The sequence below is a fragment of the Lithobates pipiens genome, unplaced genomic scaffold (genome assembly GCF_037356315.1).
Source record: "Lithobates pipiens isolate NorthernLeopardFrog02 unplaced genomic scaffold, aLitPip1_a1.2 Scaffold_16, whole genome shotgun sequence".
Taxonomy (NCBI): domain Eukaryota; kingdom Metazoa; phylum Chordata; class Amphibia; order Anura; family Ranidae; genus Lithobates; species Lithobates pipiens.
In genome coordinates, this window is record NW_027507748.1 from 616,665,638 (window position 1) to 616,684,773 (window position 19,136).

At 39.2% G+C, this 19,136-nt stretch overlaps 1 protein-coding gene across 1 annotated transcript in view; it reads left to right on the plus strand.

The window, feature by feature from the left end:
• The window catches only part of MTUS2 (microtubule associated scaffold protein 2), a 1,194,608-nt gene that overhangs the window by 915,446 nt on the left and 260,026 nt on the right, over positions 1–19,136 (plus strand). Inside the window, exon 7 of the mRNA XM_077484081.1 lies at positions 12,705–12,869. Within this exon, the coding sequence (XP_077340207.1) occupies positions 12,705–12,869 (165 nt within the window). The remainder of the gene's footprint in view (positions 1–12,704; positions 12,870–19,136) is intronic.

Consider the following 19,136-nt stretch of genomic DNA (forward strand, 5'->3'; position numbering starts at 1 on the left):
AGGTGGTGTCTACAGGGGCTACAATTTATGTCTATTGAGCAGGAATCAGTATAAATTAAAACTGTATTGCATCCTTATGAAACTGGAGGTTGTTAGTACAATGTCTGTCAGATTGTATATCTACCTCTGTGACATAAAATGTCTTTTTTAAATTAAAGGGAAGGAAGGAAAACAAGGAGGTCTGATTTCAGTTTTGTTGAAGAAGTACGGGACTACAGGGTTAACTAGGGACAGAGAAGGAAAAAAGAGAGCAATTAGAGAGAAAGGGTGAAAATAGAAGAAAATAAATTGTTAATAGTTTTTTACATTCCATCTCTCAAATCACCCTCATCAAAGTTAAATGTACTGTATATAATGCATGTATGGCTTTCCCATGCCTTACTCAGCACATTCACCACCAGACACATTGACCTCCAGTCTTTGTGACACTTAAAGTTCCAGCTTACCTTGCCAGCTCATAGAAGAACATACTAGATATTCTACTTTCACAAAAATCTGTTAGGCTTCATAAGTGAAACAGATGTTCTGAAAGGTGTTGTTGCTCAAAACAGAGAGGAGCCGGGGGCTTCTATTTTCTCTATGCAGGTCTAATCCTTTTTTGAATTGTGGGAAGTGTCCGTTCAGAAGGTGTTGGGACAAACTATAGAACTAAAAATGCTTGAACACCTGTAACATCTATCCCCCTAATGTGCAAAGTGATAGATTTTCTTTAATGCTAAGATTTAAGAAAGTATACAATCAATCTTTATGTTTGTAAAGGCAGAGTGCATTGTTATCAAGCAGTGAACGTGACATGCATTAAGCATTCACTGCAGGTAAATCAATCACTGTCATTAAAAACACATGTACCTAGAGGATATACCTGCAGTGAATGTTTGGGAAATGTAACAACTACTGCTTTATACATTTTCCCCAAAGTATTTTTCAACAGCAAAGTCAGAATGCAACATATCTCATAATGTTTTAAAAAATGTGCTATCAAAGGCTTTCAAAACTATATTATTACTTAGAATTGTTTTGCTTGCACTGTGTCTTGAACTCATATCTGCCATCATTATCCCCATAATAAGACCTTTATTATTTTCTTGGTGAGCAGAGGAGATTGCTGCCCCAAGCTATGTTTTCTTCAGCTTCAGGTTGAGAATAATCTGCAAAAAAACAGCCCCCTGGACATTTGCAGCACCTGGAGTGGAGTATAACTGGGATAAGGGAGTAAAAAATGAGACCAAGTCTAATTGGAGTGTATATTGTCTGCCTTCTTAGTATTCAGGAAGACTGTTTTCAGGGCACTGATCACTAGCCTTAAATATCCAGGTCCTATTTTTCCTATAATTATGAAATGAAAAGGGTTTTTAATAGTAGGTATTTGACCCTCATGCAAGATTATATTACTTAGCTTCTAACTATGGATGAGTGAAATTGAGAGTTTTATCCTGAATCAGCAAAAAATGGTTGACTTCTGTTAAGCCTTTCCATTTTAACAAAATGCACTGGCAACTTGGAAGGTTAGCCTTTAAATTAACCAAAATTACTTTAATTATCTTCAGTCCTCACTCAAAGCCCAGTGCCAATAGCAGCATAGGTATACATAAACACTACACAGTGACCAGTTGTGCATGCATGATCTGGCCTCTGAACAAGTGAGCATAGTACAAGCATGCAAGTTACCATTTTGCCAGAATCGGGGTGGATTTTCCCATCCAACTGATTCTTCCCCTCAGCAGGCTCAGCCTTCAGGAACAATGAAGACCTACAGGCATATGAACATTCCCTGATGAGATTTTCTTAAATTAAAATAATGGACTGGTAAGTTCCTGATAGCAAGCAAACTGTCAGGAAATGTTTCACCTGCTGGTGGCACTGTGGCTCCCAGATCTATGGGCTGCAGTTCCAGTGTCCACCAGCGGGTGGATCTCGGTAGTCAGGAGCTGACATCATCTCCTGCAATCAGGCATCACCTGATACTGATTGCAGGAAGTATACTTAAACCCGGTGATTACTAGCACACCTCACCTTGGTATTTTATCCATGTGCCCCGACCTGCATTCTTGAATCCTGTGTTCCTGTATCTTGTATTCTGAATCCTGAACCCTGCCTCCATTCCTGGACCCCTTCCCTGCAGCCAGATGCCTTCCCGCCTGCTCTCTCTGTCTGCTGTTACCCTCTCCCTGTCCTGCCTTTCTTCCAGCCCTATCTGCTTGATCTCCCCTGTATGACCCTGGCCTGTTACGATCACAATTATATCCCACACCTATATGTACATTTGGTTTAGGTAGTCACTTGTTGTAAGTCACTGTGGTTTTGGTTGCTGGTTTTGTTACTTTGTTTGCCATATTGGAGGTGCATTTACTTTGTATATTCACTTACCTTTTAATAAATTATATTATTTACACTGAACCTTTGCTTGGATTTTCTGTGACAGTCTACGTATCTCTGGTCACATCAGTCCCTTACACAAACCGTGAGAATGGAGACTTGGCACCAGCGAATGACGGAACAAAGATCAATATAACTTACAGTTGACAATTGCCTTTCCAAATGTTGCTTAAAATCCTAAGCCAAATTTGTTTTTTAGGTTTAGAGTAGACTAAGATATTATTTAAACACCCATTTTATTATTTCGTTTTTGGTGTCTGTATGTCTTTGGGCCAATTTCCCATGAATTCCTGTCTCATTGAAAATGGTTAAAAGAACAAATAGTGAGACAGAATTTCACCACACAAACTGTGTTAAAAAACGAAACCAATCTCTATCCAAAATGACTAGAAATGTTTTGGCTTTAGATATTCTTTAACCTATTGTAGAGTTCTCCTTTAATGATCAAGAAAGCAGCATTGAAAGTTCTTTCCACTTAGTAAGGAGAGAATAGGCAAATATGTTCTTGTTTCTTTTTACTGTTTCTCACTAGGCAATGTTTCCAGTTTTCCTGCTTCCATGCAGATGTCATTGCCAGTATTGACAGCAATTAACGACTAATAATTAAAAAGAGTGCATATCTAGTCAGTTGTTACCAGTGTGCAGCCATTAACCTGTAAATGAACCCAAAGTAGGATGTTACATTGCTTTTTTAATTATCAGTAATTCCTCTCCAGAGAGACATGGCTGAGAGACTAAACTAAATAACCATGAAAAAAATATGACGACAAACACAACATTCTGCCAAACAATTGATTGACTTATTTGGCTGCAGTGTGCAGAAAAAGGAATAATTTGATCTCCAATAACTAGATACAATGTCTGACTTATTTTGCATATGTCTACTTTTATACAGGGTATATCCTTGTCAGCAGTTTGAAGAAATTTCATTTTTTTCCTCAAATTTTTCTTTCCCTTTATTCTGTGCTTTCTGTTTATCCAGAAATGTACTTATCTCTGTGTTGCAAAGCAGCAAGAACTATTTAGAAAAAGCTGAATCACCAGAACATGGTACTTTTTGAGGTGTTGAGTGATAATGCATACCTCCTACCTTTCTAAGATGAGAGACAGGAACACCTTTTAGCAAAAAGTATGCAGAGAAATTACACACCCCTGACATACACCAGTTAGATGAAGTATAAAGAATTATTGCACAAAAAAAGTACACAGTGGGCATTTCTGTGACTCATGATTCTGCATGTGAACTGCCACATTACTCGAAAACTAAAAGCCAAGTTTTTCAAATCTGCCCTCAGAAACTGTCAGTGTTCATCTCCCATGAATATCTGACATAGCCTTCTGTCTGAGTTGATCAATATGTGAATTTGGCTGTTCACAGTAGCTGTGTAAAGCTGGCACCCCATGTTTGTAAAACCGAATAAAAATATACCATTGGTTTGTGCCACATTTGTGCTGATTTGTGCCGCAAAAATTAGCATTTGTGCCTGTTTGGTTTCTGAGATATTAAACATTCAATTTAATACAAGCACCCCATGTTGCTGAATTTTAAAAACAAACGTTTGTGCTGCATTTGTGCTGGTTTATGCCGCAAAAATAAACATTTGTGCCACTTTGGTTGCACAGATATTGTGCGTTATAGCTGCTGAAACCCCGCCCACTTTGAACCCCATGTTGCTGAATTTTAAAAACAAAATGCGCCATTTGTTTGTGCCGTGTTTGTGCTGGTTTGTGTCGCAAAAATAAACACTTGTGCCGCTTTGGTTTCGGAAATATTGTGCGTTATAGTTGCTGAAACCCCACCCACTTTGCACCCCATGTTGCTGAATTTTAAAAACAAAATGCACCATTTATTTGTGCCGTGTTTGTGCTGGTTTGTGTCTCACAAATAAACACTTGTGCCGCTTTGGTTTCGGAAGTATTGTGCGTTATAGTTGCTGAAACCCCATCCACTTTGCACCCCATGTTGCTGAATTTTAAAAACAAAATGCACCATTTGTTTGTGCCGTGTTTGTGCTGGTTTGTGCTGGTTTGTGTCTCACAAATAAACACTTGTGCCGCTTTGGTTTCGGAAGTATTGTGCGTTATAGTTGCTGAAACCCCACCCACTTTGCACCCCATGTTGCTGAATTTTAAAAACAAACACGCCATTCATTTGTGCCGCAAAAATAAACATGTGTGCCACTTTGGTTGAGGATTTTTTGTGTGTGTTAGTTGCTGAAACCCAGCCACTTTGCACCCCATGTTGCTGAATTTTAAAAATGAAAGCTTTGGTTTTGGTTTGGCATTGAGTGGTATATGTTGTCAAACCACACTGACTTTACACCTCGTTATTAAATCTTACATACAACTAGATTTATTTGTTTGTGCAGATTTGGTGGATATTGTACATGATGTTTTACTTCGCATGCATAGTTTTGCCCCCCCCCCCCCCACAGGGATCCCCCCCCTTCCGATTCTCTAGCGCTGACTGGAAGAGCAGACGGAGGAGGAATTCTGGGAGAGGATGGGCACAGCTGGCTCTGGCTCTAGTAAGGCAGAACCAGCTGTCAATCAGTAAGCAGGGTGGATCTCAACAGTATTGTCGGGATCTGTCCTGGCTGCATCACGGCTCTGTGCTGTCAGGATATAGTGGGCAATAGCCCGCTACATGCACGTGAGTTTTTTTGTCACAGGAGAATATCCTATATGTCATCTTGTGAACAAAAAGAGCTAAGGCCAAAAAAAGGTTGGGCCAAAGTTCTCTTTTAACAAAAGTTTAAACCAGGTGATAACCAAGCAAAACAGCACTCCAGCAAATTCTCTTATATAAGTCACTTCTTTTTTTAATTCTTTTCCTGACAGATTCCATGGCAGACTATGTGTGGGTTAACCCCACCTCCTCTCTTATGCTATAGTACCCCACTCCCGTAAATTAGATTCACGTTTCGAATTAATTTTATTTTATTTTTTTTGAGGGACACCGCGCCGGTCTTGAGCTGCGGCCATGCCTAAAAACTCCTGTCCACAGCTCCTTAGGACCGGGCGCGGTGGTGAAAAAAATAAATAAAATTGATTTGCTTAAATTTTGAATCGATTTGACCTCTTGAACTCGATTCAAGATTTAAATAAATTTTTTTCCCAGCCCTGCCCACCATTATAGACTGCGTTCTATAATTAGTCAACTCATGACCAAAGGGTGGGAACTCTATCTGCCATGGAGTCCATCAGGAAAGGAAAATTATGGTATTACGGTAAGTATTTGATAATACATTTTCAGTTTTCCTGACAGACTTCATGGCAGACTACATGTAGGAAATAACTAGCCAAACCACACGGGTGGGTATGCAAAAACAAAAAAGATTGCAAGGCACATGAGGGAAAAACAAACAGGGAGCTTTACATACAAAAACTGCTGCCATGGAGAATCTTCAGACCTAACAGCTGTTCCACCGAGCCTGGGCATACGAAGGCCACCCCCACCACAGGACACAGGGGCCTGGAGCCACACATCCGCCCATGGCTGGGCCCTGGGCTATCTTGAAACTGCCCGGCCTCAACTTCCACAGTCAATTTTGGACATCCCTAAACATAAGTGCATTGACTTGTAGGTTCAATTAGGACAAAAAAGGAACACAGTCTCTAGTGGTGAGCTCAAATTTATGGGAGTGGGTTCCTATAGCCTATAGAGAGGAGGCGGGGTTTACCAACACATAGTCTGCCATGGAGTCTGTCAGGAAAAGAATGTTTACTGACATAGATGTTTTTCAAAAAAAGCAATTAAATAAAGAAGTTACTTATATAAGAGAATTTGCCAGAGTGCTGTTTTGCTTGGTTAAAAAGAGAACTTTTTTTTTTTTTTGGCCTTAGTTCTCTTTTTGTTCACAAGATGACATACAGTATTGCCCACTATATCCTGACAGCTCAGAGCCACGATGCAACCCGGACAGATCCCGACAATACTGTTGAGATCCACCCTGCCGCCTGATAGACAGCTGGTTCTGCCTCACTAGAGCCAGAGCCAGCTTTTGTGGCACAAATCAGCACAAACGCATCACAAATGAATGGTTTATTTTTATTCAGGTTTTACAAACATGGAGTGCCAACTTCACACAGCTGTTCACAGCGAACAATCACTAAGTGTAATAGTGAATGCTTCTGATGGTCAGAAGTGCTCTTTGCTGGACCCTGATGGACACCTGATGATTATTGCCCTATCCTTGCAAGCATCTTTCTCAAGTGCGTGGGTACCCTTAACAGTGCTGCAGAAGGTGACAGTGCTAATCAAAGTAACAGTAACATCACTACTTCCTTTACTGTACATCTGTAATGTTGGCACTCTGCAAATACATTTTATGCATACTGATCTCACATAAAGTAGAACTAAAGGCAACGCTTTTTTTTGGTTTTGTTTTGGATAGTTCATGGTTTACTGGTTCTTTTTTGTGGAAATGTGGAAAACAGTGCAGCGCTTAATATATAACACGTGACTGAATATAGTGAAACAATAAATCAGGGAAAAACTTTCAAAGATAATGTTTCCAAAAAGTAAAACATCAATAATAAAAAATACACATGTGCATATTGTGCAATAAACAAAGAAGCAATAAAAATGGGTTATTGAACCAAAAAGATAAAAAAAAAACACTTTTAAAAAGGACAAATGGTTGTTTAAACTACAGCTTATTGCTGTGAAGCACAAACTTGTAATTAAGTGAAAAAAATAAACAACAAAATTGAAAAACAAATCAAAATAAATCCCATGCCTTGGGTAAATGAAGTGATTTACAAGGCCCCATATATGTGAAGATAAAAGTTCATTAAGTGAAACGTGAATGAAACTTTAAAGTTGGTCCCAAGTGTCACTGGTGTGGGTGCTTGACCACGTAAATTCTTTCACTGTACAATTTAAGTAAGTAGTAAAGGCTTACCAGAGCCACCATTAGTGTGCGCAGATACGAACTCCCCAACGATTAGGATCGGACAGGATCGTTCCTCCGACACTCCTCGTGTAAATGGATGATTCGAATCACCTTTGGGGGTAGGAAGGTGAAAAATGACCCACACCTTCGGATGTTCCTTGAACGTCGTCCGTTCCGGTCAGTTCGAAAATTTCAAGTTGGCGTATCACCAAATGGATGAAAGAGGAAAAAAACGCCCAATCGTGTGATAAAGTCTAAAACACGTGAACTTTATTTTCCAACCAAATAGACGTTGAAAGCTACAAATGACTCAATCGAGTCGCATAAAATTGAACGAAGGAAATTGCTAGCAAAAATATAAAATCAAGCAGATAAAAATAGCACGAGATGTAGACGTAGAGGTAGATACGTCTACATCTCGTGCTATTTTTATCTGCTTGATTTTATATTTTTGCTAGCAATTTCCTTCGTTCAATTTTATGCGACTCGATTGAGTCATTTGTAGCTTTCAACGTCTATTTGGTTGGAAAATAAAGTTCACGTGTTTTAGACTTTATCACACGATTGGGCGTTTTTTTCCTCTTTCATCCATTTGGTGATACGCCAACTTGAAATTTTCGAACTGACCGGAACGGACGACGTTCAAGGAACATCCGAAGGTGTGGGTCATTTTTCACCTTCCTACCCCCAAAGGCGATTCGAATCATCCATTTACACGAGGAGTGTCGGAGGAACGATCCTGTCCGATCCTAATCGTTGGGGAGTTCGTATCTGCGCACACTAATGGTGGCTCTGGTAAGCCTTTACTACTTACTTAAATTGTACAGTGAAAGAATTTACGTGGTCAAGCACCCACACCAGTGACACTTGGGACCAACTTTAAAGTTTCATTCACGTTTCACTTAATGAACTTTTATCTTCACATATATGGGGCCTTGTAAATCACTTCATTTACCCAAGGCATGGGATTTATTTTGATTTGTTTTTCAATTTTGTTGTTTATTTTTTTCACTTAATTACAAGTTTGTGCTTCACAGCAATAAGCTGTAGTTTAAACAACCATTTGTCCTTTTTAAAAGTGTTTTTTTTTTTATCTTTTTGGTTCAATAACCCATTTTTATTGCTTCTTTGTTTATTGCACAATATGCACATGTGTATTTTTTATTATTGATGTTTTACTTTTTGGAAACATTATCTTTGAAAGTTTTTCCCTGATTTATTGTTTCACTATATTCAGTCACGTGTTATATATTAAGCGATGCACTGTTTTCCACATTTCTGTTATTTAGACCTAGTATCTGTTTTTTTGTGCTTAGCTGCTATTTTCTTAAATTGATTTCTTCCATATCAACTAATTTTTACCAAGCGCAAGTTTTACTCTTTTGTTTTTTACTGGTTCTTTTTTGCCTTCCTCTGGATCAACTATGGGTGTAGGATTGTATATATATGATTGTACGTGTGTGTGTCTGTGTGTATATATATATATATATATATATATATATATATATATATATATATATATATATATTTGCTTTTTGTTTTTCCTTTTATTGGTTGAACTAGATGGACTTGTGCCTGTTTTCAGCCAGACTACAGGCTACTTCACATGGACGTGTCCGTGTACGGAGCCCTCTCTGCTCAGCGGGGGATCGCTCCGTCTGTTCAGGGACGGATCTGTCAGAGTGCCGCACTCCCCTATGGGGGATCGGATGACGATGGACTGTAGAGTCCATTGTCACCCAATCCGCAGAGGGATGGAAAAGTAGATTTTTCTTCTGTCACACTTTTTCGGATGGGAGAGGGTTGGATGTCAGCGGACATGTCACCGCTGACATCCATCGCTCCATAGAGTTCTATGGAGCATCCGTTCAAGTCCCCCTGAAAAACTGACAGGCAGACCTGAACGGATTGTCCTTGTGAAAGAGGCCTATCTATAAAGTGGAGAGGGATTAGGACACCCGTCAGTTTTTATTGCTGTCCCCATTAGGGAGATTCACCCTCTCTATTCATCCTGTTTATTATTAAAAGTGAAAGTAAATTGCATATTTTGGGTCCCCAGAAAAGTAATGGAGGGGAAATTTTCCAATGGGGACATGTTTTGGTGACTTGGGGGTCCCCAAGGAATTCCCTTAACCCCTTGCTGACCAGCCACCATCATTTTACTGCAGCAGGTCAGCATGATCCCACGAGCTGTGGTAGTTATACGTTGGCTCGCGGCATCGTGACAACAGGCAGGCGTGCCCGCTGCACAGCGGAGGTGCCGATGCTCGTGGCCGATGGTCGCGACGAACGCCAGCCACGAGTGATCGGAGGCTCGAGAGGCAGAACAGGGAAGTGTGTGTGTAAACACACACATCCATGTCTGTTCTGTGAGGCGTGACAGATCGTGAGTTCCTATTAGCTAGGACAGGGGTTGACAAATTTGCTTGGAATCTAGGAGCCAGCTTAAAAAGTTAGGAGCCAGGTCCGTGACGGCGATCCGGACCTGTCCCTGGCCTGACATGGAGACGAGTGAGGGGAAGATAGCAGCGCTGTCGCCGTCGTATTTAAGAGGACCTGTCATGCTTTTTCTATTACAAGGGATTTTTACATTCCTTGTAATAAGAATAAAAGTGACACAAATTTTTTTTTAAAAGAACAGTGGAAAAAAAAAAAAAGTTAAAATAAGAAGAAAAAATAATAATTTTTAAACGCGCCCTGTCCTGCCCGCATATAAAATCGGTGTTCGAACCACACATAGGAGGTAGCGCCGTGATCGGTAGAGCGAGAGCAATAATTCTAGCCCCAGACCTCCTCTGTAACTCAAAAACGTGCAACCTGTAGAATTTTTTTAAACGTCGCCTATGGAGATTTTAAAGGGTAAAAGTTTGTCGCCATTCCATGAGCGGGTGCAATTTTGAAGCGTGACATGTTGGGTATCAATTTACTCGGCGTAACATTATCTTTCACAATATAAAAAATAATTGGGCTAACTTTACTGTTGTCTTATTTTTTTATTAACTAAATTATTTTTCCCAACAAAAGTGCGCTTGTAAGTCCGCTGCACAAATACGGTGTGACAGACAGTATTGCAACAACCACCATTTTATTCTCTAGGGTGTTAGAATAAAAAATATATATAATGTTTAGGGGGTTCTAAATAAAGGGAAGAAGAGGCAGGTAATATAAAACACTCAGAGGAAGCTTCATTAGCATTGCTGGTTTGTCATACCAACGGTGACCACAAGAGGGCGCCAGATTCCATAAGGAATCATAGGACCGCAGAAGGCCTCAAAGCCGCGGCCTAAATTTTCGGCCGCCGGCGGAACGGCCCGACGCGATCACGCTGGGGGGGTCCACAGAGACAGGATACCCCCAGCTGTGCTGCCCCAGGCGCGAGGTCGCTATTTCTAGTCGCCAATGCGACCTGGCGCCCGGGTTTTGTCGAGCCCTGAGCTAGGAACCATGATCCGTCACTTCCTGTAGGTCAGTCCCCTCCCCCTACAGTTAGAAACACACATAAGGAACACAGTTAACCCCTTGATCGCCCACTAGTGTTAACCCCTTCCCTGCCAGTGACATTTTTACAGTAATCAGTGCATTTTTATAGCACCAATGTCAATGTGCCAATGGTCCCAAAAATGTGTCAAAAGTGTCCAATGCGTCTGCCATAATGTGGTAGTCCTGCATAAAAAAAAAAAAAAATAAATAAAAAAAAAAAAAAAATCGCAGCTCGCCTCCATTACTAGGGGAAAAAAAATGCTATAAATCTATCCCCTATTTTGTAGACGTTATAACGTTTGTGCAAACCAATCAATATAGACTTATTGCGATTTTTTTTTTTTACCAAAAATGTGTAGAAGAATACATATCAGCCTAAACGGAGAAAAAAATAGCTTTTTTCAAAAAAAGGGGATATTTATTATAGCAAAAAGTACAAAATATTGCGTTTTCTTTCAAAAGTGTCGCTCTTTTTTTGTTTATAGCGCAAAAAATAAAAACAGCAGAGGCAATCAAATACCACCAAAAGAAAGCTCTATTTGTGGGAAAACAAAGAACGTAAATTTTGTTTGGGTACAATGTCGGATGACTGTGCAATTGTCATTTAAAGCAACGCAGTGCCGAATCGCAAAAAAAGACCCGGTCATTCAGCAGCCAAATCTTCCAGGGTTGAAGTGGTTAATTTTAAGGGATTTTCTCTCACTTTCTGCATGGCTATGGGACAGGAAGTAAAGGTAAATCTCCCCAATGGGACAAAGAGGGCAAAAATAAACCTTATATGATATAACCCATCCTTATGCTATCAAAAAATGAAAAAAAAAAGTTTTGCCTACAGTTCTACTTTAAATATTACATGAAATAGGCAGCATAGAGTCTAGTATTTTGCCTTACCGCATGAGGCCATAACAGATAAGCATAAATACATTTTGCCACAAGTTACAAATTTTACCATAAAAGTTTCAATAATTTTTCATATTGAGCTATTTAGTCAAAAAATTCCTTAAATATAAATAACAATCTGCTGGAATTTTTAGAGGGTATGTTTTGGTTACTTTATTTTATTTTACTCTGGGGTCTGTTTATAACTGTTTTCACACAACATTCACAAACTTTCGTCTACAATTCTAACGTCTTTCTAAATGGATATATTTAAAAATAAATGTGTAAATCCTGGTTAAACATTGTATGAATCTTGTGTGAAAAAATGAAATATTTATAAATTGTGTTCTTTGTTTTTGTTTTCACTTTTTTGCATCTTTGAAAATTTTGTGAGCTGACACTTTACATTTTTTTTATTGTCCTTAAAATAATGAGATTAATGACGGTTACAAGAACTAAAGCAGGGTAATTGAAAATAAACTTTTGTAACTATCGAAAGCCATCATCAGGTGCACACTTATAAACCACCAAAAAACATCAGAATTTTACCTTACTCATTAGCTCCAATACATTTAAAAAAATGGTGATAAAAATTGTGATATTTTGCAGAAATCCCCAGTTTTCTGGTAAAATTTTCGAGGAACTGAAAATTTGCTTATTTCTAGAGGTCTTGTATTTAGTCAAGAAGTTGAAATCTCTCTCCACTTTTTCTTGAGTTCACTCCAGGTTCACCCAGCAATTCAAAGACACACCACGAGGTTAATCCATTTATTTCCATAAGGCCTTTTTGAGTATATATGTGTGATGGAAAGTGAGATGTAATGCCCTTCATAAGGAAAGACCAATGTGAATAGTCTCATGTGCCTTGTAACACATTGCATAATTCTGTACCATAAATACAGTAAAAAAAATGGATGTGAATGTATTATATACCATTATTTGAACTTTTTGTTCTGCTACTGAAGTATTGCAGTGAAGGTATTTTCCTCTTTCGTTCCAATAATCATAAATCCAGCAGCCTTCCTTATGCATATTTTATGAGGGTATAATTTGTGCTGTTTTTTCTTCCAGCAGGTACAAGCTTTGTGCATGAAGACCAGCCTGCTCAAAATACAGTCTTGCATTCAAAGGAGATCCCCAAGGGTACAAATAGGACAATCTTGGAAGTGTGTAACAGCACAAACGCTCCCCGCAGGAGTTTACTTCCAGCAAAGAAAACAACCACATCACCTGCTGGTAGGCAATTCTCTTCCAGATAACATCCCTGCGATAGTCTGCCATCTGCATTATCCCATCAGGAAGGAAACAATTTCTCATTATGTTAAATGAATGTTGTTTTCACTCTTAAAAAGGCAACATGAAAACTCCTCAGCTTCCTTTACAGAACCTAGATACACGGTCTACAGATTTAGAAAATATCAACTTTAGATCATGTACTGTGCAATAGCAAAAAAAAAAAAAGTACATAGAAGGAGTTTGTGATGGCATAGGCCTTACATTAAGCAAATGTTGCATGTTAAAGCAAAACTAGAAATGTTAATTATTTTTTGAATAGAGTGGGGAAGGGCTAGAACTTCTGCCAAATCTTTATCGCTGTTTGCTTCAATAGGGCGATTTGCTGCCACTCCCTTCTCTGGGACAAAACATGAAGCAAGGAAATGTGCTCAAAGGACACAAAACAGCACCAAAAACATAATCAAACCGTTACGAATCTACCAACAAAAATGTATTTAGTACTTTCTGAATCATAGATGGAATGAGATGCTCCTCATTTACTGTTCTGCTAATAATAATTGAAATATAGGGAAAGCTAGCCAACAGGGACAGGCAACCTGACAGAGGTTCTCATCCTTCCTTATTTTTTCTAAAACAAAAAAAAAAAAGTCCATCAACCACTTCCTGACTGCACACTGTAGATTTCCTGCTACAGTGCAGGCCAGCTGCTCTTCCCAGTAAGGGGCAAGCTGCCTGTGCTGTGATTATGGTGATCAGTGAGGAGGAAGACAGGACAGAGCTCTGTCCTGTCAGCAGGTATGTGGTGCTTTTTGTTTCCCTGCAAAGCAGTGTCATTAGTACAGTGACAGTGCATATTTTTAGCACTGATCACTTCATCAGTGCCACTGGTTCCCACAAAATGTCAGTTAGTGCCAGCTTATTTACCACAATATAGCAGTCCTGCTATAAGTCACTGATCACCACCATTACTAGTATAAAATAACTAAATATAAATTCCAGTATATATACTATAGTTTGTAGATGCCATAGGTTTAAACCAGTCACTATACGCTTATTGGATTTTTGTACCAAAAATATGTAGCAGAATACATATTGTCCTAAATTTATTAAGAAATTAGATTTTAAAAAAATATATATATTGATATGTTTTATAGCAGAAAGTATTTTTTTTTTTCAAAATGTTTGGCTTTTTTCATTAATAGTGGAAAAAAAGTAAAAAAAAAAAAAAAAAAACAGAGGTGATCAAATACCACCAAAAGAAAGCTCTATTTGTGAGGGAAAAAAAGGGATATGAATGAAATTGGGTACAGCATTGCATAACCGTGCAATTGTCATTTAAAATAATGGTGTTAGCAAAAAATGGCCTGATCATGAAGGGGGTATAAATCTTCCGCAGGTTAGGTGGTTAAAGTAATTATTGCATATGTCTACAACTGCTTTCAGAGTCTCAGCTAGGGCCCAAATGCCAGCCAGTTCTAACTGGGCAAAATTCTGCACTTCCTGACAGTGTCTGAGTTTAGAAAAAAACTGAAAAGTGTATCATACTGTATTTTTCCCTTCCTGTCTATCCATGGCAGTATGGCAGTATACATATGGTAGTAGCCCTGCATACTTCCATCCACAGGACCAGTGCATAGCTTTAAAGAATTAGCACCCACACACTTTATAGCTATGCACTGGTCCTGTGGACAGAAGTCAGTGGGGCTACTATCACATGTATGCTGCAATGGAGGCACCAGGAAAAATAATGTTTTGCCACTAGGGTTGCACGCAAACATGTAGAATTTTATGTAGAATTTTGGCTGCACAGTTTCAACTTCTATTCTTGGTTCTGGGTTTGATTCACCCCTAGGGACACTATCTGCTGTTAACCATGTTTACCCAATGTCTGGGTCCACAATCCACAAACCACTTTGTAGGTTATTTACACTTCGTGAGACAGTGAAAATGAAGAAAAAAAGAACTAATCAGATATTACTGGTACATAAGAGATCATCATAGGAGGTATGAATAAGGCTCCATGCACACTGGACGTTAAAATAACATTATAAAAATGCCAGCCACTTTCAAAGTTTTTTTTTACGTTTTTGCAATAGCGTTTATTAGCGTTTTTTTCAATGGATAAAATAAAAACATAAAAAAAACAGCAGATTAGCCAAGTTTTTTGAGCGTTTATCAACGTTTATCAGCGTTTATGCGCTTTTAACATTTTTAAGTGTTTTTTGGTGGTCAGAAAAAGCAGCTCCTGAATTCAATTTTAGGGAGTTCCGACAACAGCCCATAAACTCCACTGCTGATAAATGTCCAAAAACATTCATGTGTGCATGCACACATAAGATAACATAGAGGGGAGTTTATGTGCTGTTTAAAAAAACGCCCAAACTCCCAAAACGTCTGTTTATGAGCTTCAGTGTGCATGGAGCCTAAAGCTCGCTTTATTACATAAATCATTAAAATCCAAACTTGATCAGACATGATCCTGACATAAGCATAGGACCTGTTTTACTTTTATAATTCCTCATACAATAATAGGGAGTACTACCAATGTCTACCACCCTATTGGCCTGTTGTATAATGTGTGTGATAAATACTATTCAAAGCATGATTTGCTATGCAAGTTATTTTTTTCTTCATTTACACATATATTTAGGATGTGGTACTATAGTGGTCCTTTCTCATTAAGATTCATCGGACAGTGATTGATATGAAAATTTTCCATTTAAATGCTCTGGAAAAAACATCAATTTTATACTGTGTATATTAGTTAAAGCATATCTAAACCCAAGATATACATGCATCTTGTTATATATGCATCTTTTCAGTTCTTAAATGTAGTGGCTCTCTTTTTGTATGTCAGGAAATATGTTAGGTCTACAGAAAAAATTCCCTCTACTCACTGTCATCACACGAGGGGTATTCTGTGGTACATTGAAAGAAATGTGAACAAGTATAACTATCAATCAGCACAGGTAGAGAGCAGCTCACTACATTTCTGGCAAAATCAATATGTATTTTTTGGATTTATGAAACAGATAAAACAAAGTGCTAGCAATTACTGTATATATACAGTATTTAATATATCCAAATGAAGAAAATAAGGACAGTTTATTGTTAGTGTTTACATACATTTTAAATAGTAAATATCACAAAAAAAAAAAAAAAAAAAAAAAATATCACAATAGCATGCATGTTTTAGACACCTCTTGTACTTCTCTTATTTGGAGGGTGTCCTAGTCTTCAGTCATACGAAAGAGGCTGTCTAGTAAAGCTCCACTGAGGGCTCTTAGGGCCGATGCACTTTTTTTTGTTTGAATCTGAGCTGCTGTCCTTCATTATAGAAGTCAATATGAATGCAAAAGCAACGTAAAGCAGCTCCTTGCAATAGGGGGCAACTCAAATACCTTTTACACTGGGGTAGAATGAACATTTTACCAACTAAGCTAACATAAAATTATAGTTAAGCAATATACAGTTCCATTTTCTAAAATGTAAGATGTAAGAAGAATGATGCTATATAATGGTTGACTTCCCAGACAAAGACATTATCACCAGTTACTATTGCCCAGCGCTGCATAACATGCTTTTACATACCCTTAAACTATTTTAACTGGTGATAGTTACATCGGAAAGATCAAACATTATATGTCATCAGTCTTTCAGCAATTTTGTAGAATGATGGTGCATGCTGTTTTACTATCCATGACACTGGTTCTCAAGTTAGGATATATGTTCCCTTCTGTGTGTCACTTTCAAGGACAGGGAAAATTGACTGTCAGGATTAAATGTAATCTGGAAAGGCTCTTGACCTAACTCTTCATATCAAGAGGGAAATATTCTAAATCTAAAGAGTGCTGCTGTGGAAATCACAGATCTGTTACACGAGAAGGTACAGTCTTTTGTCACAAACCTAAATCCACAGTCAGAGTGTAGAGGTTTAATTTTCTGTATATGCCTTTATACGGAAAGAGTCATGTCAGTATGATCAACAATGTTGAAATTAAGTAATACAGAGGTTGCATAAAAAGTTCAGTGCTGCATAACATCTTGTAGTAAAATAGTAAATCACAAAGGGTGCAGCGCCAATGAATAATAGACAAATGTCCTAAAATCAGATCATATAAAGTCCACCAACTATAGAGGCTAAAGATAGTGAAATTGAAGATGAAATAGTCCCTGCGCCAACTGAAGTGGATAGATGCACTCGTTGTCACAGCTGTGATTGAAGGGGCAGTCCTGCTTATTACCAGACTGTGTTGACAGTCAGATTATAGAGGAGCATAAGTGCATGGATAAAAAACAGGCAAGGTGGCTGAATCACCAGACTCCCTCTACGAACACCATTCTGACTCCTCAGGAAAGATATGAATCACAATCCCAGGACAGGGGGCTCATACTTCAAATGGTAGATGAATGCAAAATAGCCTTTTTATCTCAAAGGATACAAGGACACAACAATAGTACAGTATGTTCTAAAAAAAAAAAGCTGAATCGCTAATTTAATTTAGTTAGTTGAACTCACATTTGTTAATATAAAAACAAGCATGTCTGTGTAAAAATGGCCATGACAAATAGCATGCTTACATCGTCCTGTCTCGCCTTATACGTTTCGTCATCATCTGACATCTTCAGACGTGTAGCAGGCAGACGCAAGCACGCAAATTATACAGCACAAGCTGGAAATGACCGGCCAGAAATAACACTCACGTGCACTTTGCTATGCATGCCAAAGACACGGAAGAGAAGAAAAAAATACTGTTCATGTCCCGCTGGGAATGAAAATAAAAATAAGACTACTATTAAAAAGGAGCCAATTTAACCTTGCCAGATCAGAGCAAGAAAGTAAAAATCACTCAATTTTCATGGAGATCGTTGACTACCAACCTATAGTATATAACCCAACCCTTACATATATAGAAAGCGGATGAACAAAATAGAATAAGACAATCGGTAAATTATCAATTATCGTAAACTAGCCATTATTTAAAAAAAAAAATTGACATCCCATATACCCACGCTATTGGGTATGTGTGGAATTACACCTCAAAACACATTCTGCTACTTCTCCCAAGTATGGGGATACCACATGTGTGAGACTTTTTGGGAGCCTAGCTGCGTACAGGGACCCAAACCAATGACCATCTTCAGGTTTTCAAATGGTATAATTTCCTCATTTCACTTACTGACTACCTATTACAGTTTGAGGCTCTAAAATGCAAGGACAGTTCAGACACCCCCTCAAATCACCCCCTTTTGAAAAGTTGATACCCCAAGGTATGCTGAGAGGCATGCTGAGTCCATGAAAGATTTTATTTTTTGCTACAGGTTTACAAAAAAATAAAAATGTGTTTTACTTTTTTACACAAAGTTGTCACTTTAACCACTTCAATACCGGGCCATAGTCAAATGACGCCAACAGATGGGATCTCCCATCTTGGGTGGGCGTCATATGATGTCCTCTGTATTTCGCAGCTCCTGCGGGCCCCCGGGGTCTGCAGCGCGGCGATCGTGGATGAGTTGTGTCCCTCGGACACATCTCATCCCCGATCTGTGTGATTGGCATCCCCATCCACCCCTGATACACGTGACCGGCCGTGTCCAATCACTGCCGGTCACATGTACTGTGTACATTCACGGCACGTGCAGAGGGATGTGGCTTGTCACCCTCACACAGCCCAACCCCGATCGCACAAAGTTGTCACTTTAACCACTTCAATACCGGGCCATAGTCAAATGACGCCAACAGATGGGATCTCCCATCTTGGGTGGGCGTCATATGATGTCCTCTGTATTTCGCAGCTCCTACGGGCCCCCGGGGTCTGCAGCGCGGCGATCGTGGATGAGTTGTGTCCCTCGGACACATCTCATCCCCGATCTGTGTGATTGGCATCCCCATCCACCCCTGATACACGTGACCAGCTGTGTCCAATCACAGCCGGTCACAGAATGTAAACAAACCGCGGTAACAAGATGTTACCGGGTTCTCCTCCTCACACACCGATCGTGTGTGAAGAGGAGATTGCGGTAACATCTCGTTATCGCTTAGTGTACACCAACACACACTGATTACCCCCCCAATAAAGAGGACCTGTCACCACCATCAAAGTACCTGGCATCACCCATCAAAGTACCTGGCATCACCCATCACAGTACCCGAGTACCTGTCCCAGCACATCTGAGTACCCGAGTACCTGTCCCAGCCCATCTGAGTATCCAAGTACCTGTCCCAGCCCATCTAAGTACCCGAGTAACTGTCACAGCCCATCTAAG